Source organism: Bos mutus, chromosome 29 (assembly GCF_027580195.1).
Source record: "Bos mutus isolate GX-2022 chromosome 29, NWIPB_WYAK_1.1, whole genome shotgun sequence".
Taxonomy (NCBI): Eukaryota; Metazoa; Chordata; class Mammalia; order Artiodactyla; family Bovidae; genus Bos; species Bos mutus.
In genome coordinates, this window is record NC_091645.1 from 28,192,165 (window position 1) to 28,216,852 (window position 24,688).

The 24,688-nt window shown below is 48.0% G+C and overlaps 1 protein-coding gene across 4 annotated transcripts in view; it reads left to right on the forward strand.

Annotated features, from left to right (window-relative positions):
- Positions 1–24,688, forward strand: part of PKNOX2 (PBX/knotted 1 homeobox 2) — a 298,165-nt gene that overhangs the window by 237,884 nt on the left and 35,593 nt on the right. For all 4 annotated transcript variants that reach the window (XM_070365178.1, XM_070365177.1, XM_070365179.1 and 1 more), the window contains 2 exons: positions 9,201–9,372; positions 23,343–23,531. In XM_070365178.1, the coding sequence (XP_070221279.1) occupies positions 9,201–9,372; positions 23,343–23,531 (361 nt within the window). The remainder of the gene's footprint in view (positions 1–9,200; positions 9,373–23,342; positions 23,532–24,688) is intronic.

Below are 24,688 nucleotides of genomic sequence, written 5' to 3' on the forward strand. Positions count from 1 at the left end.
CTGTACAGCTTAAGTTTATACAGTGAAGTAATTGGTTATTTCTCAATAAAACTGGGGCGGGGTGGGGAGGTGGGGGGCGGTGGTGCCCTGTGTGCCGGCAATGAAGGGACTATGACATAAGATCCTAACAGGTTGCAAGTTTTAGGTTCTTTGTATTCTTGCCCTTGTAGACTAGCCTTAACAATCAATTTGTGGAGATTTCACATTTCTTTTTTTTTTTTTTTAATGTGTCAGGAGGGAGGGGGGTGTGTGTGTGTGTGTAAAGGGATGGAGACAAAGCAGACTCTGGCCTGCCCGGGACCCCACCCTCTCCAGGGACGGACCTGTCCGCCCACCTGCCGGGAGGAGAGCTGGTTGGAGCCCAGGAACCCAGCAGATGCAATTCCAATTTAGCAACACGAAGAAGTCCTCTCCAAGGCAACCCAGGCGAACACACCGCCCACTGGGCAGGGCTAAAAATACACCCGCATGGTTTCCACGTCACACCTGAAGTAAAAATACATCCAACCGGGAGCTGCTGGCTTGGTCTCCCCCACCTCGCTCTGCTCTCTCCATCTGGTCTTTCGAGGGGAAGAGCGGGGAGGAGAGGAGGCGGGCTGGCTAAGCTCTTCCTTCACACTGGCTCCTCTGCCTCCGGGACCCTGGCAGCCCCCACCCCCGGCAGAGCCCAGAGGAGGAGGGTCCCTTTGTAGCAGCTAGAAACTGCCAGATGGCCGTAGCTGGTCTGGGTACCTTAGAGGAGTGAGTGGATTCTGAGCCCAAAGAGCACTTTATGCTTATGTCTCAGAACCCCCACTTGCTGCCGGTGGTCACTTCATTCATTCATTCGTCCCCATGCATTGATTCATCAAAGATTTATCCACCTTCTGCTGTGTGCCGGGCAGCGTGCTTGACCCTGGAGAATTCAGAGAGAAAGTGAGATTGTGGATCACAGGAGCTCCCCATGGAGTGAGGAAGACGGCTGAGCACAAACAACTGTAGTCAGTAAAGTTTAACAATCGTCCTAAAGGAAAGAAAAATAAATGCTTACCGGCAGTGTTTTTTGGTTTAAAAAGAGGATTTCGAGTTCTGATGAGTTATACTTTGCCTCTCCTCCTCCTCTTTCTCTGCCTCTATTTGAATTGACACGTGGGCTTGTTTCCCTGCCAAATGAGTCAGTGGAGATGGAATTATACATTTATTGGAGCGGATAGCATCGACGTTGCTCTGAATTAAAAAAAGGTGCCCCCACGCCACTCCAGCGAAGTGGAACAAGCATTAACTGACAGCTTCCTAAGTGCCAGCCACTCTGTACTATCCTTCCTTTTCTCCTTGCTACAACCTCTGTGGTAGGTGGTATCATCCCCTTCTATAAAAGAGGAAACTGAGGCTCAGAGATATTCAGTCACTTGCCCCAAAGTTATACAGTTAATTATCCATCTCCAGAGACTGTGCTGGTTTCAGACCAACCAGCCCACTGAATTTGTGAGGTCAAAGTAGAACTCCCACCCCCAAGCACATCTCAGTGGCAACTCAGAGGAGGCAATGACTTCTCTTGCTGGAGAGACCAGTCGGGGCAGCCTTGGTACTAGGGCTGGCACTCTGAGCTAGGCTATTAGGAGAGGCCTACGCACAGGTATTTCAGGTGGAAGGAACAGCAGGGGCATGAACAGTCTGGTTTGCCTGAGCTGGTGAAGGGTGTGATACAGGTACAAGGGGCTGGGGGCCACCTGCTATCTGTCCAGCCATCACGTATTCCTCTGAGTCTGTCAATGAGTGCTGAAAAGAAGCCTGAGGCCACGCTGTGAAGCCTCATCTGATGATGCTGACTCTATTGCCTCAACATCCAGGAGCGATGTCTCTATATTTCTCAGACTGACTGCTGGTAATAGGCCTTCTGGCTGTGAAAGGGAAAGGGGCGGGGCCACCAGGCAAAGTGGCTCCAGGCTATTGACTCTGATTCTGTGGTCCCAGCGACCTCCGACAGGGGGCACTAGAAATAAAAGGTCACAACGCCAGCCCCCTGGGTAGTTTCCAGGGTGGTGGGCCTTTGGCAACTTGAGACCCCCACTGTGTGGGAGACTAGGTTGGGTGGCTGGTGAGCCGGTCGTGTCACTGCTTGCCCTCCTTCACCCCACCTCTCTGGCCAGTGACTCATGTCCTGTGCAGAGGTCTGACCCTGACCAGGCTCTAGTCCCTCTGCTTCATCACTATAAGCCTCCACATTCTGGGACTCTCCCAGCAGTCCAGTAGAGAAGACTCTGAGCTCCCAATGCACGGGTCAAGGTTCAATCCTTGGTTGGGGAGTTAGATCCCATGTGCCGTAACTAAAGATCCCGCATGCCGCAGCGAAGACCCAGTGCAGCCAAATAAATAAATAAATATTAAAAAAAAATAGAATAAAAATAAAAACCTCCACCTGGAAATTTTCCTCTCCCACTCTACATTGCCTCCTCTGGGATGGTCCATTCTTAGGAAGTGCCTGGGGGCTCTGACATCCCACCCCATCCCCACTGGAGGCAGCAGCCGAGGCTCAGGGAGGGGTGAGCATTGACGATGGGCTGTAAAGGGAGCTGCAGGACAGGCCTGGGGGCTCCAAGGTCAGGGAGTGGACAGCCAGGCAGGCTGCCACACACATGGCTGGACCCATAATTGAGGTCTGCAATTCTGGCCAAGGTCACAAGGCGAGGGATGGCTGAGAGGCTCAGAAGTGACGGAGTGGCATGACTGTGAATCACAAGGTTTATCACCCAGAAAGGGAGCTCAGTGCTAATGTCTGCCCCTGCGTGTGACCATCATCTCCCCTCCCCCAGCCCATGGGGCTCTGTTTCTCTCTACCTATCTGTTCTCTGTCTCTTGTGCTCTTTGCATTGTAGCCTCTCTGAAGCGCTATTCAAAAAAAACTTTTTAAACTGAAACATAGTTGACTTACAATCTTGTGTTAGTTTCAGATGTACAGCATAACGATTAAGTTTTATGTATATATATTCTTTTTCAGATTCTTTCTTCTTATAGGTTATTACAAAATATTGAGTGTAGTTCCCCATGCTGTCCTGTAGGTCTCTGTTGGTTATCTACTGAAGCTCTATATTTTTGCATTCTTTCTTTTCCTATCTCTGCTTCTCTGTCTGTGGTCCTCTGAGTAGAAAGAAATGTTAAAAAAAAAAAAAAAACTTTTTAAAATCCAGGTTGTCCAAGGAGGAAGGGAGGGAAGCAGAAAAAGGTCTATTTGTCTTTGCTTGAGTCCTTTAACAAAAGGCAATGAACTTCAGCCTTAGAAGGGAACTTTGAGTTAGATGTGAGTGTAAAAATTACCAAGTAGTTTGGGGTCTCTATCCCAAAAGGTCTTTGGAAATGTTAGTGCGACCTATCGGGCCATCTACATTATGAACATCTGTCTTGAGACAGGAAGGAATAAAATGCACAGCTGCCCAAGGATGCGCTCAGAAGCTTCATCAGAAATATGTGTCCAGTGTGGGGGGAGGTGGGGAGGACCTGGCTCACTTCGCTGTCAAGAAAATCTGGGGCTTTGCCGAGGGGGTCTCGGCCTCTCTGCTGCTGGAGGGAGGGTCACATTCAATTCTTCAAAGGACTCAGCCAAGATCCTGCCCAGTTTATGGCAGGTGGGTTGTCTCCCAGGGGCAACCCCACACATCCTGGCCCCAAACTGGGCATTCTAGGCTGCCGAATTTGGGCAATGTAGAAAAAACAAGAAGGCAGAAATGTCAGAAGTAATTAAACCAAATGATGGCTTAAACCCCTGTAGAAATCAACACATCCGGTTTAATCACCTTCTTAAGCTAGCACAAGACTGCGGGTCTGTGAAGGGGGTTCTTTATTTCTTTGGATCGTTAACAAAAAGTGCGTATCTTGAGCTTGCTTTTGGTTCATATCCTCCTGGGGAGAGGTCTGATGTGGGTGGAGGTGGGGTGGGGGGCGGTGGTTGGTGAGGACTCAGAAAAGAGAAAAGAAATAATAAAATCTTATTTGAGATCATCTCTCGTCCCCCGTGCCCGGCTCTGTCGGCTCTCGGGGCGTCCCGCCCTCCCGGCACCCAGGCAGAGGCACAGTGCTGAATGTGCTAAATCAGGCCATTAGAGAAATTCATTTCTCTTTATTAGTCTGTGTCAAATCCTTTTATTAGTGGCTGGAAACGACCTCTCTTCTGCAGTAAAATGTCATGCCAGTTCACTCCTTTTATTTGTTCTGCACCGACGAGGCTCAAACTCTCCCTGAATTAGTGCGGTGAGATTTATTTCCTCCAAATTTTGAACGGCTTAAGAGAGATTGGGGTGGAGGGGGCGGCCAGGCGGAAGGCAACGCAAGGAGAAGAGTGGAGAGGGATCGGGGAGGGAGAAGGTGAGCTCTTCTGGAGGTCAGGTGTCCTCGGCTCTTTGGAAAGAAAGCCTAATGGCCATCTTTCACATCTCGATCGTCAGCATCTGGGCACTGGAGACCAAGTCTCCACATTTCTGCTTGCAGCCTCTCAAGGGTACTGATCCACAGTGGGCGAGATCTGGACAGAGGGATGTGAAACTCCTTAAAACTCATTTTCTAGTTGGAGAGGGTGAAGCTCAGGGAATGTCAAGAATGGCAGCATCAGTATCCCATCCATAGCTGGAAATCCGCCTTCCCCATCCCATGCCTGGATCAGACTGGCCATTCGTGTTCTGGGTAACGTATGTGTCCAGCTCCCATGGTCCCTGCCCTAGCCACTGTGTCCTCCATTCCAGGGCCAAAATAGGGCTACTGGAAAGGACTCCTTGAGGGTGGCTTCTAGCCTCTTCCCCAGCTTTATGGAGTGACATTGGAGGGTATCTTAGAAATGGAAGTCAACGCTTAGGCAGGTATAAGATGGGCCACTGGGGAAGGGGCCGTGGAGTGGGCTGGAAACAGCCATCAAGGTGCCCATAGCATCGATGCAGCCATGGAAAAAACAGCTGAGTCACTGGGAAACTGGACTTGCTTCTTGGGGCTGGCTCAGAGTGTCTCAGCAGCCCCCACACTTGGGCTTAGCAGGTAGCTGTCCAGGTGATGAGAAGATCCAGATGGATAAGCAGGGGAGCCACAGGCAGCCCCACCAACCCTGCCTGGGGGTCATGTGAGAAGCTGTGGGTTAGCACAGGTGTCATCCCAGCTCCTAAGCTCAGGGATCCTGGCATCAGGGTGGGTGTTCCACCCAGAGGTGGGAGGGTGGGACATGAAGGGAGGATTTGGGAGCTGAAAGTGCTGCTCAAGCCAGGAGGGGCTGGGGAGAGGGGCCATGGCAGCCACTAGGAAGCCTGCTCTGGGCTTACAGGTGCTCCCTTCACTTGCAGGACCGGGAAGGAAAGCAGGTTTTCTTCTACTGAGACTTGACATAAGTCATAGAAAACACTTCCGGGTATGCCTTCATCTCTCTCTCTCCTTCTCTCTCTCTCTCTCACACACACCCCCCACAGCAGGGAGATCTGTCCCCTCCTGGTGAGATGCTTATAAGATGGAGCAGTGCTAGAGCTCTGCCTTGAAGGTGTACACTGTCCCCCAGTGGAAGGGACAGAGCCTCCACCCCAGTCCCTGAAAGCCCACTTCACTGTGAGCCCCGTGATCTGCAAGTTCACCTCTTGGACTTCATCTCCCTCCATTCGCCTACCTTACTGCAGCCACACACACCTGGACTTTGTTCCAAACACACGCCACACTCATTTCTATCCCAAGTGCTTTGGTCCTCTCTTGCTTGGAACGCCCCTCCCTCAGATCTTTGCCTGAATGCCTCTTCATCGTTGGAGGCTTCACTCAAATGACACCTCCTCAGAGAGGCCCTCCCTGACCACTCTCCTGTCCGAAGGGGCCAGGACAGCAGCCGAGGAGCCTGCCTCCTGCTGCCACCTCAGCCCCAAGGCTGGTGGCTGGGAGATGTAGCCACCAGCAGCTCCCTCTTCCCTGCCTCACATGCTACACTCACTGTGTACACAGAACGCACGATGCTCGCACACACTGCATATAAATAACATGTAGCACACACACGCACACACACACACACTGCATATAACACAGGGCACATGCACAGTGTATTCACAGCACACGATCCCTGCACCCCAGCTCCATGCACACAACCCGTATGTGCATCGTCCCGCAAGACATAACACCATGTGTGCACACAAATAAAAGCACCCAGGACAGTCCACTGACACACCACTCACACTTGCTCTTGTTGACAGCCTACATTCAACCTAGGTGCACATGCATGCACGGACACCCACACCCATACCCACCCACACACACACACACACACCATCCCCTCTCCTTCCAGCAGCTGCCCACCCTCCTTCCAACCCGTGAGAAAGGAACGTGCAGTGACCAGCCGCTGCCGTGGGGGTGGGGGGGCGGGCTGCACCCCCACCACCTGGCACGATGCTGCGGATTATTAGTTCCTGGTAATTTAGTGCCCTTGTACAGAGTCGATTTGTGCCTTTCATTCCTAATTGATCTAGTGGCTGTTTAAATGGCAGCAGGCATCTGTTGAGAGTAGGAAGGTTCATAAGGCGCAATAATTCATAACACCGTCTGGAATTTGCCTTTCATGTCCCTCAGCTAAACTACTGCAGGGCTCTGCTTAAATCACAGCCGCGGAGGCTTTCTTTGGTATTCCACTCAGGGCCAGGAGAATCTTGCATTAAACTGGGATCAGGTTAGATTAGACTATAATATGCTGCGGTATTAGTGGCTGCAAATGAAGACTTAGACTGGAGTTTAACCCCTTCACCTGGTTTTCTCTTTGTCTTCAGCGGCTGGCTGAGCGAACCCATTGTCTTCCCACCAGCTTCCTGAGGGGGCTGAGTAGATCTTCTAGCAATTTGGGGGCTGCAGATGGGCTAGCCTCGGATAGTGACCCTTTTTCTCTCCATGCTATCACCCAGCCTGCAGCCTTGGAGCCCAGCTGTTTATGCATCAGCTCCCAAACCAAGAGTCAGGGCGGCAGTGTCCAAGCGCAGCTCTGCCAAGCCAGGCGGCTCATCGGAGACAGGAGTTCACCTCCCCTCCGTGCCCCCTGCCCTTGAGCTTGGGTAGAATGACCAGCAGGTATGGGTTTGACTGTGGATGGGTCTCAGCACTTTCTGCCTTTCTGTCCAGAATTATTAGAATCCCAGGATGGGACAGGCTCATAGGGGTTCCCCATCTGCCTACAAACACTCTGTAGGCTGGCTGTTCATTCCTTCTTGGCGTGGTTAATCACAGTGTTCCTGCTGGAAGAAGCGTAGTTGGGTTTCCTCTTCAAGATTTCTCGTGCTCTCCAATATGGTAGCCACTAGCCGTATGTTGCTATTTAAATTAAAATTAGTTAAAATTAGAATTAAAAATTCAAGGTCCTAGGCAAAGCATCCATTTTTTTGAACTTATTATTTTATATTCGAGTATAGCCAATTAACAAGTTGTGATAGTTTCGAGTGGATAGCAGAGTGACTCAGCCATCCATATACATGTATCCTTTCTCCCGCAAACTCCCCTCCCATTCAGACTGCCACATAACACTGAGCAGAGTTTCCAGTGTTCTACATTAGATCCTTGTTGGTTATCCATTTTCAGTACAGCAGTGTGTACATGTCCAACCCAAACTCCCTAACAATCCTTCCTCCCATTCTGCCCCCCTGGCAGTCAGAAGTTCATTCTCTGTGAGTCTGTTTCTGCTTTGTAAGTCAGTTCATTCGTATCATCATGGCAGCCATATTTTAAGTGTCCGCTGGCCTCCGTTAGTTAGTGGAGACTATAGAACCTTTTCATCATCGCAGGAAGTTCTGCTGGGTGGTGCTGGCTACCGCAGCCCTGTTGGCAGGAGCCTGGGGACCAGGCCTGACACATGCTTTCTCCTCTCCCAGCAAACAGATTTTCATCAAGAAAGGAGCCAGATTTCGTGGTCCCAGGGGACTTCAGTGAGAAGCCAGAGAGGGATGTGCATATGCTTTTGGGAACCACAGTGGGGAGAATGGGGCTCCAGAGTCCAGTGTCAACACCCATATAAGCACACGCATAGGTGCTGGGTGTGAAGACAGAGCTGCTCACTCAGGCTGCAGAGAAATGAGAATGAGATGCACTTACATGTGCAAATGACATCTCACACATAGCATACATGTATATTCAACAAATGTTTATTCGGATCACGTACAGTCACTGCTAGACTCTGGGCAGAGAGTGAAGACTACGATGGGCTTGCTTCCTGCCCTCATGTAGCTGATAGTCTAGTGAGGAAGGCAGATGGTAAGGCAAACAAGCCAGGGTCTGTGTAGGTTTCAGGGTCGGGCAATCAGGGCAGGTTCCCAGAGTTGGTGATGTGGAAGCCAACACCTAGAGAGCGGCCAGGTCAGCACTTCAGCTTACATCCATCCATCACAGAACCGCCCATGTCGCCAAACATGCTCATGCTCACATATTCTTCATTCATCAGTTCATTGTCAGTCACCAAATATGTATTAAGTGCCTGCTGTGAGTGTCAAGGCAAGGTCCTAAGGATACAATGATCAATGAGACAGGGACAGTCTTGGGGAAAAACAGTGGCCAAGTAATGATGCGTATTATTATTTAATTGCAGTTGTGCTAAGTGGGTGTTGATGGAAATGTGTAGGGAGCTGTCACATGTAAGTGGGGTGTCTGACCTAAACTGAATCAGCCAGCAGAGGCAGGACGGGTGGGGACATCTGCCCTCCACATGTGACGAGTAGCCAGGTCCACACACACACACCCTCCTCCCCGCCCCCACCCCCACCCCCATCGACACTTGCAAACACGCAGGTACTGCCCTTGGCTGACTCTACACAGCCAAGTGTGGATCTGTGACCAACGATGAATGTTTACATCTAGGACTTTTCTGGACATTTCCCATATTTCCTTCCCCGGTTGACCTTGAGCCCGAAATGGACACCTACCTCTTTGAAGAGTTATACCCAGCATCCCTCATCAAATATCCACACAATTTATCTAGACAAAGAGAACAGTTAGGCTCCCGGTAGGGGAGGAACAGAAGCCACTGAGGCCCCAGGAATGAGGAGGTTGGATCCTCTGTGCCAGGGTATGAATTGCTGCTGTCCCGGCGGACTGTGGGGACGGGGCCTTCCTCCAGGAGTGAGACCCTGGGAGAAGAGGTGATGGGAAGGTGAGGTGGGCCCCTGAAGGCTTTTGCACTGTTAGAAGCCCTGATGGCAGCAGGTCTCTGAGTGCACATGTGTGAGCTCTCCCTGTCCCTGCAGGCATCCTCTTTTCCCGCTCCTGACGCTGCTGTTTGAGAAATGTGAACAGGCCACCCAGGGCTCTGAGTGCATCACATCCGCCAGCTTCGATGTGGACATCGAGAACTTTGTTCACCAGCAGGAGCAGGAACACAAACCCTTCTTCAGCGATGACCCGGAACTGGACAATCTGGTAAAGACCCTCCAACCCCCACCCTGGCTAGGGTCGTCCCGCCCTCTGATCCCCTCCAAATGCCCCAAAAGCAATCCTTTCATTTATTCATTCAACAAAGAAATGTGCTTCCCCGCTGTGGGCAGGCCTTGGTGTTCCAGCAGCTGAGAACCTTTAACCAAGAGTTGCACACACTGGTGATGCTGCCAAAGCTCTGCCTTCCTCCTCCCCCGCAGCACCAGCATCACCTCCCACCCTCTTGCAGTGCAGACGGGAGGAGGGGAGGGCTATGGCATCCAGAATGTTCTGAGGGCTGGAATCCTGGCATGTTGGGAAATCCGTCTTGGGCTGCCCAGAGAGGAGCTGATGGCCATGTGCTACATTGTGAAGGAGAAGGGTGACATGCATATTCAAGCACATCAGTGGATAGATAGGAAGACTGGAAGCAACAGACTCGAAGACCAGCTTCTCTACTGAGAAGACCAGCAGATGTCCTGCCCATTTAGGATACAGTAGATCAGGCTCCCAAGCCTAGCTTGTCATCCAGATCATCACTACAGCCTTAAAAAGTACATGCTCCTGGGCCCCTCCACCTGGAAACCAGGATTCAGTAAGTTTAGTGGGACTTGCACACGTACATTTTTAAAGGCTTCCCAGACAACCAATCTTCAATAAGTCTTGGGAGCCAATAGATTAGATGATACTCTAACTCTTCGTCCAGCCCTGGGAGTCCTGCTAAGAAAAGAGCTGTGGAGAGACCACTCTGTTTGTTCATCGTGACAACAGTTATCCTGGGATTATTAACCACGATTCTTGATTTTGCTGTGGGTGGATTATCCAGATCATGCATGGTAAATTTGGAAACTCTGAAAATATGTCTTCCACAAGTTGATTGATTATAGGGCTGACCTCCATTCAGAATTTAGTTAGTACCTACTCCCCAAAGGGAAACAGAGTTAGAAAAGCAAATGTGACTCCAGGAAGGAAGGAAGAAACACACACACACACACACACACACACGCAGTGCATCTGCAGAGCAGACTTAAATGACTTGGGTATTATTCTGTGTTGTGAATGACCCACCCCACCGCTTCTCTCAGGAGTTGAATATGATACTTTATGGAGTCCAGGAGCGCTACCAGGAGAGGCCCCCCTCCTTGGCCTGGAAATCTATGAAGTGTTATGGTGTTATGATACAGGACAGAGGATACGCACTTGGCCAAGGTCAGGAGCATGAGTGCAGGTTTCTGGAAGCCCCAGGTGCACCTCTGCTCGGCTCCTGGCTGTGACTGAGCTAACATCCTTCCCGGTAACGCAGTCCCCTATCTCTCAGGTCCCCTGGGAGAGTTGTCCCCATGCAGGTTCTCCATTTAGTTGGACAGTTAGTGCAGGCAGACTTGCCCCTCCTCTGCTGTTCATCTGATCAAAATCTCAGAACCACAATTGTGAATCAGGTCTTTAGAAGCTACCCCTGCAGCAGTCATGGGGCCAGGATGTGAGGCAGCCGTTTGTGTGGGAGCTGGAATGAACACTCCCTTCACTTGACCCCCCAAAGAAGCTGAGGCCTCAATTGGTGGGAAATACCTAAAATAGGCTGAGTAATACGAAAGAATATAAACTTCTTCAGAAGTAGGAGTCCTGGCGAAACCAACCTCACAAACTTGCCCACTGCCACCTGCCAGGTGAGTTCTGGAAGACACCTCCCCCTCCCAGCCCCAGGACAACCTCTTATTCTATTAAGTTGGTCAGAAAGTTCATTTGGATTTTTCCATAAGATGTAGTGGGGAAACCTGAACAAACTTTTTGGTCAACCCAAGAGTACAGCCTGGAAATACCAAAAAGTGACCATCTCCATGCTCTCCCCTGGCCCACACTACCTGGGTCTCTCAGGGGTCTGCTCACGGAAAGACTCAGATTTCTTCATCTAATCCAGCAAGACGTGGTAGTATCCACCATGTGCCATGCCTAATCTGAGGGTGGGGTTGCTGGAGGAGGTGCCCCAGTGGCCCCAGACCCCTGGTGCTCCCTGGGCTTCTATCCCAAGTGATAGGCTGGGAGTCATCCACTGGCGGAACAGGCTTAGCACCGCCCACCCCTCACATGGACCCGGAGGAGTTTACCTGGGGGAGTTGACCACAGTCAATGACTGATGGATGAATCAATTATTTAAATGGAGGTGGTTGAAGGAGCCAAGGACCCGAGGCCAAGCTCACCTTCTGGGAGACTTTGACGACAGCTCCTTTGAAGCTCGGTTTCCCCATCTGTAGAGCCAGTACACCTGCCTCCTGTGACTGTCATGAAAAATAAACGCCGTGACTAGTGGAACTAAATGGCCTTTGAAAATGCGTGGCATCCAGAAGGTTAAGGTCAAATGCAGTATCACTAAGGCCAGGCATTCCAGCCGCCTCACCTCACCTCCAGGCCATCAGAGAGACCATGTGGCGGAGAGCCTGAAACTTTCAGGGGGTTGGGGCTGGGATCAGGCAGTGCCCTTTGCCTCCCACGTGTGGTCCTGTGTCAGGAGGGGGGAGGTGAGGAGGCCGACCACAGGAGCCATCATTAGAACAAGAGTCGTGCAGCCGGCACTGCCGAGATGCACATAATTAGAAATTAGAAAAAGGTCAGATCGCGTCATTATCAGCTCAATCAGCTGCCGAGTGCCACAGCCAGTTAATTTGGCATCTGTATTTTTTACAACCCCGCACACGTAGCCCAGCGGACTGTAACTCTTTATCCGGACAGATATACTGCGCAGCGGAGCAGGGACATAAAATGAGACCCCAAGCAAATGAGCTGAGATAATTGAGAGATTTATTTTTTATATATATGTGTGTCAGGGCGGCTTTCCTTTGCCCTTGAATGTTGACTTTCACAGATGGGCTTGTCACGAGGATACTGGGATCCCCCCAAACTGTCCCACCCTGGATCCTGGAGCGGGGCTCAGATCCTGCCTGCTCCCCAGCCCCACCAGGCATACCACCCCCCAGACATGGGTCCTCCCCGCTCCTGCTGGTCCCTCTCCTCCCATCCAAGCAAATCGCTGTGTCCACCTCCCTGGCTCCTGCGATCTCCTGACAGGTTCCCATGGGAACCATGGCTGACAAAGCCCTCCCAGAGATGTTCAGAGACCAGAGAGGTTCCCAGAGTGTAGGTTTCTAAGTGAACCTTCCTTCTCAGTTAGCCAGCTGCCGGAATATAAACTTAGAATCATAAAACACTGGGGGAAAACCCCAAGCATGGAGAGCAGCGTGTCCATTTTACAGATGGGGACACTGGAGTCCGGAGAAGGGCGGTGACTTGTCAGCGCCCAGGTCTGCTGACTCCTTCCACTCCATCACCCACCTCTCTGCTTCCCCAGGGGCAGCAAAGCCCTCATTTATAAATGACCATCTTACAAAAAACAACCCTGATATGAAAGGTGAAGAGGAGTGCAAGTCTGAATAATAAAAACATATGACATTAATTATAAAAAATAAAAAAATAAGCATCTCTCCCCCTGGTACACACACTCCCTGATCCTCTCCACCTCCCCATTTCAGTACCATGGGGGTGGCTTTCCCCTGGTCAGCTCCCCCAGGGACACTCCCCACCCCCTGCCCCGGCTCCAACTCCCACACACATACCCCAGTGCTCACCAGCCCTCTGTCACCTGGCCCATCGATCCCCTATTTGGGCCCAGCAGCCTCTGACTGGCAGTTGGTACAGTTTGTAAAATTTGCAAGTTCCCCAAACCCCTTTGAAAGGCAAAAGCTTTTTGTTTTATAAAATCTGATTTACGGGCCCCCAGTGCAGGGCCGAGGTTTTATATATTATGCAAGATTTCAAACTGAGGCTGTAAAACGTACGGTTTCAGTTTCATGCATGGAATTTTTTTATGTGTAAATTTTTTAACATTTATGGGGCACGTTTTAATGAGACTCTGGTGGGGCTCACGGGACAGATTAGAGCTGCCTGATCGCAAAGCCAGCTCCAACATGGGGCCCCCCAGGCCCCTGGGCCCTCTCTGAAGGGGGTGGGGTGCAGAGGCCAGAGGTTGTGAATATGGAGACACGTGAAGGAGGCAGGCTGGAGCCATGGGTCCACAGGGACCCCAGGCAGCACCCGTTCAGAGAGTCATTCCCTCCTGCCTTCTGTCCAGACCCTCTTCACCTCGACAGGAGTAGAAAATCCCACAAGACCCCAGAACAGGGAAAGGAAATAATAATCAAAGCCAGTAATAAATAACATTTATAGCATACTTACTGGGTTCCAGGTGCTGTCGTCCTAAACACTACACCTGTATTATCTTATTTAATCCTCTTTTCAGACCCACAAGGCACAGATTATTACTATCCCTATTTTAAGATGAGAGGGCTTAAAGATGAGAGAAGCCTAGTGGCTCAGATGGTAAAGAATCTGCCTGCAACACAGGAGAACCAAGTTCAATCCCTGGGTCAGAAAGATGCCCTGAGAAGGGAATGGCTACCCACTTCAGTATTCTTGCCTGGAGAATTCCATGGACAGGGGAGCCTGGCGGGCTGCAGTCTACGGAGTCACAAAGAGTTGGGCAGGACTGAGCGACTTTCACTAAGATGAGGATCTTGCGACATGAGGTGAAATCATAGCTCAAGACCACGCAGCTCAAACGTGAGTCAAACACAGGCATGGAGCCCTGGCCCACACTCAGCAATTATGCGGCCCTAGACGCCGTCTTTTCTTAGTACTTCCTCTGCACTCGTCTTTAGTTCTTTTCTGGCCAAATCTCCTTCCATCCTCAGTATGATGTTGAGGGAGTTGCTGTTATGATCCCATTTTACAGATGAGAACAAGGAAGTACAGAGATCATGTGAATCCTGCAGGGCATCCCAGAAGGTGGAGGGCCCCAGACTCAGCCTCCAAAATCCACTATTTCCTAGCACCCAGCTCTGCTATTTAATTCTCGAGATAGCCCTGGGAGGGGTTATCATTATACCCATTTTACAGAAGGGAGAATCCAAGACTGAGAACCCTGTAGTCACTAAGTTACAGAGCTGGGATTTGTCTAGCTCCTGAAGCCCACCTCTTTTCCCTGAACCACAAGGCCTCTCCAGAGTCTGAGGAGGAGGCGGGGGAAGTGCCACATTGTGACTTAAAAGTATTTAACTTGTCCTGCGTGGCAGCCTCCCTAAGTGCTCGTCCGCTTCCTCAGTCATCTGGCAGTCTCTAGCCCCTGGTCTTCACCTTTCTTCCATGTTCCAGGCCTTGTTCCAGGGACCCCACCCTTCCAACTGCTCAGGCCAGGCTGGGCTGGCCTGGAAAAATTCCCAATTAGATTTTAGCTTTGGCTGCCCTATGCTATGCTAAGTCACTTCAGTCGTGTCCAACTCTGTGTGACCCCATAGACGGTAGCCTACCAGGCTCGCCCATCCCTGGGATTCTCCAGGCAAGAACACTGAAGTGGGTTGCCATTTCCTTCTCCAATGCATGAAGGTGAAAAGTGAAAGTGAAGCCGCTCAGTCGTGCCCGACTCAGCGACCCCATGGACTGCAGCCTACCAGGCTCCTCCATCCATGGGATTTTCCAGGCAAGAGTACTGGAGTGGGGTACCATTGCCTTCTCCAGCTGCCCTAGTGACACACAGGAAGCACTTCAGAGCACTTGAAGGAATGCATGTTTACCGATTCATCTGTACGTGAAGCAGACTATTCCAGCTTCCCAAAATGCAGAAGAAGGAGAGGGAAAAAGGAGTCTACCCTCCAGGGCAGAGCTACTCCCTAATTGCTGCCTGGAATTTCGCAGGTTACCTAACCCCTGGGTCTTGATTTCCTATTCTCCAGGAGAATGATAACTGTGCCTGTGGGTCCCCAGGTTTATGCGACTCAAATGAAGTAATGGAGAGAGAAGCGTTTTGCATATTGTAAAATGCTATGTATATAAATGCTTTGAAAGGCAAGGATTTATTATTATCAAATGAAGAGGTCGCAAGCTTACAAGAGAGGCCACTTTTCAGAAAAGTGCTTGATGGAGGAGGGAGGGGCACGTTGATGTAAATAATCGACATACAACACAGTTGCTGTGTGCCCAGGACACACGTGTACATGGTTTCATTCAACCATGTGAAGCTGTTCACAACAGCTCTTTGGTGTATTATTGATCAGCTTACATGTTACAGATGAAGTTAAAGGTCTGGTTCCAAATACTCAGAAAATAATAGATTTAGGACATCACACCAAGGGACTTTCCGGAGAAAGAGAGGCTCGTCCCATCCTGTGGGCTTTCCTGAGACTTGTGAGGCCATGCGGGCTTCTCAGGTGGCCCTTGGGGTAAAGAATCCACCTGCCAATGCAGGAAGCCTTAAGTGATGCAGGTTCAGACCTAAGTGATTCCTGGTTCAGGAAGATCCCTTGGAGGAGGAAATGGCAACCCACTCTAGTATTCTTGCCTGGAGAACCCCATGGACAGAGGAGCCTGGCGGGCTACAGTCCACGGGGTCACAAAGAGTCAGACCCGACTGAGCACACACACGCATGTGGGGCCCGTGTGCTATATGAGACTAAAATGTAAGAGTGCAGCTTGTTTTGCTTTAGTGAAGGATGCTACTTAGAAAAAGAGGGCTGCTTTTTTAATTAGTATTTTGAAAGAGAAGGGTGGGGAGAGAAGCTAAAAGATGAAGCCAAACTGGGAGAAAAGGAATTAAGGATACATTCATCACAGTTGTTGATGATATTAAATTAAATGGAACTGTTCATTGCACTAGAAGATTTGGAATAACCTTTTACATGACATCGATCACTTAGGGAAATAGTTTAATACACCAGAGTTTTATTCTGATTTAGAGGCAAAAACCCAAAATTGCATTAGAAATAAGCTAGAGGATGATTCACGAAACATAAATATAGAAGAAAAAACTGGGGATGATTATTTTTCCACTCTCTGAAAATGGAATAGCAATAGAAAAGCCAACAGGATATTAGAAATCATTAAAAGAGGTTGCAAAAATGTATATGCCTTTGGTTCCCTGTGGTTTATAAAGCACTTTCACATTATTATCTCTTTTAGCCCTAATCAAATCCTGTGAGTCAGGGATGAGGAAGACTGAGGCTAAGGGAAGTCGTGGAATTAGCCCAGTGTCACTCAATCTGTAAACAGTAGGCCTGGGCTCAAATCTGGGCTGACGGTAAATCCCACAGGCTTTGTGCTATGCCAGGCAGCTGCCCCATATTAATGGCATTGCCCACTTTTTTCTCTAATACTGAATAGATCCTACATATTCATTGCCTTGGAATACCATTGTGATTTACTCTATGTTCTTAAATCTTTAAACCAAGTCTGTTATCTCATAAAAAAGTAATCCTTCACCTGTGCTTCATTAAACCAAAAGGTAGGTCCACTTTCGGCCACTGTGCATCAGATCTGATTTAAACACATTGCACGTGTATTTCATCTGAGCAAAGCTATTCTGTGTAGATTTTATTTTGTTCTATTTAATTGTATTTTCTGATTCTTTTTACATAAGAAGTATTTATCGACTATAGGTATGTGTACTTTCCTGTGTGTGTGTGTGTATGTGTGTGTATTCACAGAAAGATTTTAAAGTGAGTAAATGTTGATTGAAAAGGAAAAAGTCCAGTTAAGGAAAGCTCGGAGAAAGAGGAAAGAAGAAACGAAAGGATGGAAGGAAGAAGGAACAGAGGGAGGAGAAAAAGAAGAAAGGTTTAAGGAATTAGGATTATTTTGGCTGGAGAAGACAAAGCTGACTGGCATCTTATTCGAGTGAGAGGTCTTGTACAGCGTTTGGCATTTAATGAGACTTACTATTTGTCGAAATAATAATGTTAAATTAAGGGAGGTTGTAGGGACTTCCCTGCTGATCCAGCAGCTAAGACTCCACCCTCCCGATGCAGGGGACCTGGGTTTGATCCCTGGTCAGGGAACCAGATCCCACATAGTGCAACTAAGACCTGGCTCAGACAAATACACAAATATTTTTTAAAATTGAGAGAGATTGTACTGATAGAGGCGCTAGATATCTAGTTCTTGGTGCCTATCGAAAGCTGTTGTTCAGTCACTCAGTTGTGTCCAACTCTTTGCGACCCTATGGACAGCAGCACACCAGGCCTCCCTGTCTTTCACCATCTCCCAGAGCTTGCTCAAACTCTTGTCCATTGAGCCGGTGATGCCATCCCACCATCTCATCTTCTGTCATCCCCTTCTCCTGCTTTCAATCTTTCCCAGCATCAGAGTCTTTTCTAATGAGTCAGCTCTTTGTATCAGGTGGCCAAAGTATTGGAGCTTCAGCTTCAGCATCGTTCCTTCCAATGAATATTCAGAACTGATTTTCTTTAGGATTGACTGGTTTGATCTTGTAGTCCAAGGGACTCTAAAGAGTCTTCTCCAGCACTACAGTTCAAAAGCATTAATTCTTCGGTGCTCAGCTTATTTTATAGTCCAACTCTCACATTCATACATGACTACTGGAGAAACCGTGGCTTTGACTAGATGGACCTTTGTTGGCAAAGTAATGTCTCTGCTTTTTAATATGCTGCCTAAGTTGGTCATAGCTTTTCTTCTAAGGAGCAAGTGCCTTTTAATTTCATGGCTGCAGTTACCATCTGCAGTGATTTTAGAGCCCAAGAAAATGAAATCTGTCACTGTTTCCATTGTTTCCCCATCTATTTGCCGTGAAGTGATAGGATCAGATGCTATAATCTTCGTTTTTTGAATGTTGAATTTTAAGCCAGCTTTTTCACTCTCCTCTTTCACTTTCATCAAGAGGCTCTTTAGTACCTCTTCATGTTCTGCAATAAGGGTGATGCCATCTGTATATCTGAAGTTATTGATATTTCTCCTGACAATCTTGATTCCAGCTTGTGCTTCATCCAGTCCGGCATTTTGCATGATGTACACTGCATATAAGCTAAATATGCAGGGTGTCAATATACAGCCTTGACATACTCCTTTCCCAATTTGGAACCAGTCTGTTGTTCCATGTTCAGTTCTAACTGTTGCTTCTTGACCTGCATACAGGTCAGGTAAGGTGGTAGGTAAGGTAAGATGGTCTGGTATTCTCATCTCTTGAAGAATTTTCCACAGTTTGTTGTGATCTACACAGTTAAAGGCTTTAACACAGTCATTGAAGCAGAAGTAGATGTTTTTCTGGAACTCTCTTGCTTTTTCTATGATCCAACAGATGTTGGCAATTTGATCTCTGGTTCCTCTGCCTTTTCTAAATCCAGCTTGAAAGTTCTGGTTCACATACTGATGAAGCCATGCTTGGAGAATTCTGAGCATTATTTTGCCCACTTATGAAATGAGTGCAATTGTGCAGTAGTTTGAACATTCTTTGGGATTGCCCATCTTTAGGATTGGAATGAAAATGGACCTTTTCCAGTCCTGTGGCCACTGCTGAGTTTTCTAAATTTGCTGGCATATTGAGTGCAGCATTTTCACAGCATCATCTTTTAGGATTTGAAATATTCAGCTGGAATTCCATCACCTCCACTAGCTTTGTTCGTAGTGATGCTTTCCAAGGCCCACTTAACTTCACACTCCAAGATGTCTGGCTCTAGGTGAGTGATCACACCATCATTGTTATCTGGTTATTAAGTTCTTTTTTGTATAGCTCTTCTGTGTATTCTTGCCACCTCATCTTAATATCTTCTGCTTCTGTTAGGTCCATACCGTTTCTGTCTTTTATTGTGCCCATCTTTGCATGAAATGTTCCCCTGGTATCTCTAATTTTCTTGAAGAGATCTCTAGTCTTTCCCATTCTATTGTTTTCCTCTTATTTCTTTACATTGATTACTGAGGAAAATATATATTTGTCAGTTTCTGCCTCTGAGTGATACTTCATCTAATTCTCCAAGAACCTTTAATTAGCCAAGCACAATCCCTGTCCCTATAAAGAAAGTTGATCACCGAAGAATTGGTGCTTTTGAAAAGACCCTTGAGAGTCCCTTGGACTGAAAGGATATCCAACCAGTCCATCCTAAAGGAAATCAGTCCTGAATATTCACTGGAAGGACCGATGCTGAAGCTGAAATTCCAATACTTTGGCCACCTGATGCGAAGAAGTGACTCATTAGAAAAGACCCTGTTGCTGGGAAAGATTGAAGGCGGGAGGAGAAGGAACGACCGAGGATGAGATAGTTGGATGGCATCGCCGACTCAATGGACATGAGTTTGAGTAAACTCAGGGAGTTGGTGATGGACAGGGAGGCCTGGCGTGCTGCAATCCATAGGGCTGCAGAGTCGGACACAACTGAGCAACTGAACTGAACTGAATCCCTACCTATTAGACAATCCAGATGAGAGTCTGGGGGCTCCTCTATCACTCTCCACTTGAAATGCTGATGAGGCTCAGGGAGGGTGTGGCCAACACACCTGGACAATAGGATTCTCTGGGAGCGATGCCCTTACAAGACTTCCTGGGCATCAAGATGTTGGCCAAAAGCTAGGAGCGTGGGATTAACGTAAGACGCCTCTACATGGCTTATGTCAGCATCAATCGTCTTGGAAGGCAACCACCTTTTCTTTTTACTTTTTATTTTGATGTAACTGTAGATTCACATGCAGCTGTAAGAATTAGTATAGCGAAGACCTGATTCCCCTTCTGCATGGCTAGAGGACAGTTTCACAGCCAGGAAATGACAATGGTATGACCGCCAAACTTATTCAGGTTTCACTAGTGTTACACATTGTCATAGCGGTATGCGTGTGTGTTTAGTTTGTGCCACTTTGTCACGTGTGTATTCATGGAGACACTACGACTGTCAAGATACAGAGCAGTCCCTCCCTCCCTCCCCCACCATACCCCCTAGCCATCACTGACCTGTTCTCTATCTCTAAAATTTAGTCATTTAAAGAATGTTCTATATATAAAAACAGAAGAAAAGAATGTTGTATAAATGGCATTATGTATGTAGCCTTCTGAGACTGGCTTTTTCTCAGCATCATTCCATTTAAATCCATCCAAGTAGTTGAGTATATCAGTGGTTTGTTTTTGTTGCTAAGTATGATTTCATGATACAGATGTACCATAGTTTCTTTATCCATTCACCTGTTGAGGTGTATTTTGGTTGTTTCCAGCTTGGGGTTATTAAAAATAAGATTTCTTTGAATATACACGTTTTGAGGTGAACACATGTTTTTGTGTCTCTGGGATAAATGCCCAAGAATGCAACTGCTGAGCTGGATGGTATATATTCAGTTTTGTAATCAACTATTCTGCTGTTTTCCAGAGTGGCTGGACCATTTTTTATATCCGCCAGTTACACATGAGTGATCCAGTTTCTAATTCCTTGCCAACATTTAGTGTTATCTCTATTTTTAATGTTAACCACTCTGATAGGTGTGTGGTGACACCTTACTGTGGTTGTAAGTTGCATTTCCTTGATGATGCATGCATGTGTGCTAAGTCACTTCAGTTGTATCTAACTCTTTGTGACCCCATGGACTGTAGCCCACCAGGCTTCTCTGTCCGTGGGATTCTCCACACAAGAGTATTGGAGTGGGTTGCCATGCCCTCCTCCAGGGGATCTTCCCAACTCAGGGGTAGAACCTGGGTCTCCTGCTTTGCAGGAAGATTCTTTACCATTTGAGCCGCCAGCGAAGACCCTTCCCTGGTAACTCTGAACATCTTTTCCTGCGGCTATTTGCCATCTATGTGTCCTCCTCAGTGAAATGTCTGATGCTGTCTTTTGCCCATGTTCTAATTGGATTGCTTGTTATTTTACTGGTTAGTTTTGAGAGTTCTTTATATATTCTAGATATAAGTCCTTTGCCAGATGCGTGTTTTTCAGATATTTTCTCCTGTTCTGTAGTTTGTCTTTTCATCTTCTTCACAGGGTCTTTTGAAGAGCAAACATTTTACACTTTGATAAGTTTCAATTCATCAAGTTTCCCTTTTCTGGGTCATGTTTTTGGTGTCAAATCTAAGACTTCTTTGCCTAGCCCTCTGTCCTGATTATTTTCTCTTGTGTTTCTTTTTTTTCTTTCTTAAAAATTTTACAGTTTTATGCCTTATGTTTTGGTCTTTGAGTTAATTTTTGTGTAAGATGTGAAAATCCACTGTTTTGCTTGTAGATGGTCAATTGCTCCAACATCTTTATTTGAAAAGTGATTTGGCCATATCTACCATGAACCAAAAGAATGTCCATAGATTTTTTTTCCCGATCACTTTTGGGACCTTGTCCTAAGGAAATAATGAAGAAGGATTAATAAGCTGTAAAGTTGGAAAATACTCACTTAACATTTTTTATAAAGTTGAAAAATTGGAATTAACCTAAATGCCCAACAATAAGGAATTGGCTAAGTAAGGCACACACATGGAATGATATGTTATTGCTGTTAGTCGCTAAGTCGTGTCTGATTCTTTGCGATCCCATGGACTGAAGCCCACCAGGCTCCTCTGTCCACAGAATTCTCCAGGCAAGAATATTGGAGGGGGTTGCCATTCCCTTATCCAGAGGATCTTCCTGACCCAGGGATTGAACCCAGGTCTCCTGCATTGCAGGCAGATTCTTTGCCGTCTGAGTCACGGGGAAGCCCCATGGAATTTTTATTATTTTTTTCATTATTTTATTATATTATTATCTTTATTATTGCATGGAATGGTATGCAATAATTTAAAATATATTTACTCAATAACTTTTACCCATTCGAGAACTATATACTCAGTATCCACATGTGTTAATAACCACAATAACAGGATGAGCAAATTAGATGCCACGTCTCCCTTCTAGAAGCCCACAGGCTAGAAGCGAGAATAGAGAAAACAATGCTGCCACTTAGAAAAACACATCTGGTAAACTAAGGGGAGAAACAGGAAACAAAATTGCGTGTGCCAAGTGACTGAAACTGTGTTGACATATGTGCATGTGAACCCCTCCCCCAGAAAACCCATTATGTTCTAGGGTGATTGGGTCAAGGGCAGCCTTTTTCATCCTCTGTTTTCCTTACTTCCCATAGTGCTTTCTTTTTATAATAATAGCAACAATAAAAAGAAAAGGTTCAATTGAGAAATAGCCTCTTGCCTTGAAAGGTTAGGAAGGTCCATTTGAAGAGGCGGCAGGCTCACGTACAACCACCCGAAGGGTATGGAAAAAGCCAGCGCAGACAGTTGAGTATCCCAGCGCCCAGCTCAGTCACGCTGGATGACGCGGTCAGTCAACAAGCGTTGATGGGGTGTCTGCACGGTGACTGGCGTCACATGAGGCCCTCAGACCACGCGTCTAAGAATAGCCGGTCCCTGGCCTCTTGGGACTCTTACCAGAAGCTCTGATCCCTGTCTTCCTCATGCCGGTTCAGGGCCACACCCTTCAAATCTTGTGCCTTCCCTAAGACGCTCCTTTCTGCAATCCTGCACAGCTGTCAGGAAGGGCGTCATTGCGTCCAGCTGTCAGGTAGTAAGGTACAGAACTTACGCACTTGACCAAGGCCACACAGACAGGCAGGCCCAGAGCTGGAAACCTGGCCTTCCATCTCTAAGGCTGTTCTCAGAATAGCACATCTGCCCTCATTACAGCTATGATAACAGGAGGCTCAAATAAGTAAACAGGGGCTTTCCTGGTGGTCCAGTGGATAAGACTCTGCCTGCCAATGCAGGCATATGGGTTCAATTCCCAGCCTAGGAAGATTCCAGGTGCCTCGGGGCAACTAAGCCCATACACCACAACTACTGAAGCCCAAGTGCCTAGAGCCTGCGCTCTGCAACAAGAGAAGCCACTGCAATGAGAAGCCCGGGCACCGCAACTAGAGAGTAGCCCCCTCTCGCCGCAGCTAGAGAAACCTGCGTGCAGCAACAAAGACCCAGGGTAGCGGTGTATAGATTTTTTTTTTAAGTAAAAAAAAAAAAAAATCTGTGCATTTAAAAATACAAGCTAACAATCTGCATGTACCCACAGAGAGAATTTAAATCCTCCATCGCCAGAGCAGGGCTTCTCTCTGCTGGTGTGCTTGGGGTTCAAGGGTCAAGACAGTGAGGGGACTGGAATACGGACACACCTGAGCTCACCTATCTTTCCTCTCCACAGATGGTGAAGGCGATCCAGGTGCTGAGGATCCACCTGCTGGAGCTGGAGAAAGTCAATGAACTCTGCAAGGACTTTTGTAACCGGTACATCACCTGCCTCAAAACCAAGATGCACAGTGATAATCTGCTCAGGAACGACCTCGGGGGACCCTACTCCCCCAACCAGCCTTCCATAAACCTTCACTCACAGGTAACACAGAGCACTGGGTCCTCACTCCTAGCCAGGCTCCAAAGCCAGGTATCAGAAGGTCCCGTGGTTTAGGGAAATGGTTTAGAGTCACTGGATCCTTTCATCATGAGATGCATCCTCTGGTCCATTCCTCCTGCTGTTTTCAGGCAGCCAGACCCTTGAAAGCCCAGTGCTCACCACGCCAGGGCATCAATATTCCCTAGAAAATGACTAAATCTGAGAGGGACAATGTTCAAAGCGACTCCTGGCTTCCAGGTCCAAGAAATTGCAGGAAATAAGCACAAAAGTTAAGGAGATGGAGAGTTTTGCTGGAGGATGAGGCAGGACAGAGCTGGGAATGGAATCAGACATGCCAGCACCACCCCTCGGATTCTCCAGGGGCTTTGGTTTAATGAGTTCTTGTGTTCTGGGCAGGAGGGTTTGGGGGAAGTGGTCCTCTCCTGAATTCCACTCAATAGAAGAATACAGAAGCTTCCCAAGGGGCAGCTTTTCCCCGATCATTCTCTAGTTGCTCACCCCACCCTGGCACATCTGTCTCCTTGTGGTTCAAGGCCACTGTATAAGTCACCTAAAGTCACCCCCTCCTCTCAAGATTCACCTGCCACCTTCATCCTGGGAACCGGGAGCTGTGGAAACAGTAACTCTGTGCTCTAGGAGAGAATGGGTTCTCTCCAGGGCAGAATATTCCCCCCAAACCTATGAACTATAAAAGCTTCCTGGCAATACCTTTCCAACTCACTGGTGTCTATATAAGCCCTAGGCTCATCCCCTTCTCCCACTGAGCTCTGAGTCCAGGACAGGCACATGGAGATCCCACAGGAGGTTTGCAGTAGCCTTCTACCCATGAGACAATCAGGCTTGGGGATACAGTTGAACTTTCTAAGAATGCTTGATGAAATGTGCTGGAAAGAGTGCCAAAGAAAGGTGATGCCATTTTTAACCTGTAAATTTTAAGGACCAACACATATCATCTATTTCTCTAGGTTGGCAGAGGCAGGGGAAGGGAGAGGGTGACCTCTAGAAGGCCAGCCACGCCTTGTACATGTTGACCACAAAAGTCACATCGAACCCACCCCCAGGGGATCTCTGGGGGACTCAATAGTGAGTACTGCAGGAGACACGAGGCAGGAAGTTTATTTCCTCTTCCCTTTGCTTGA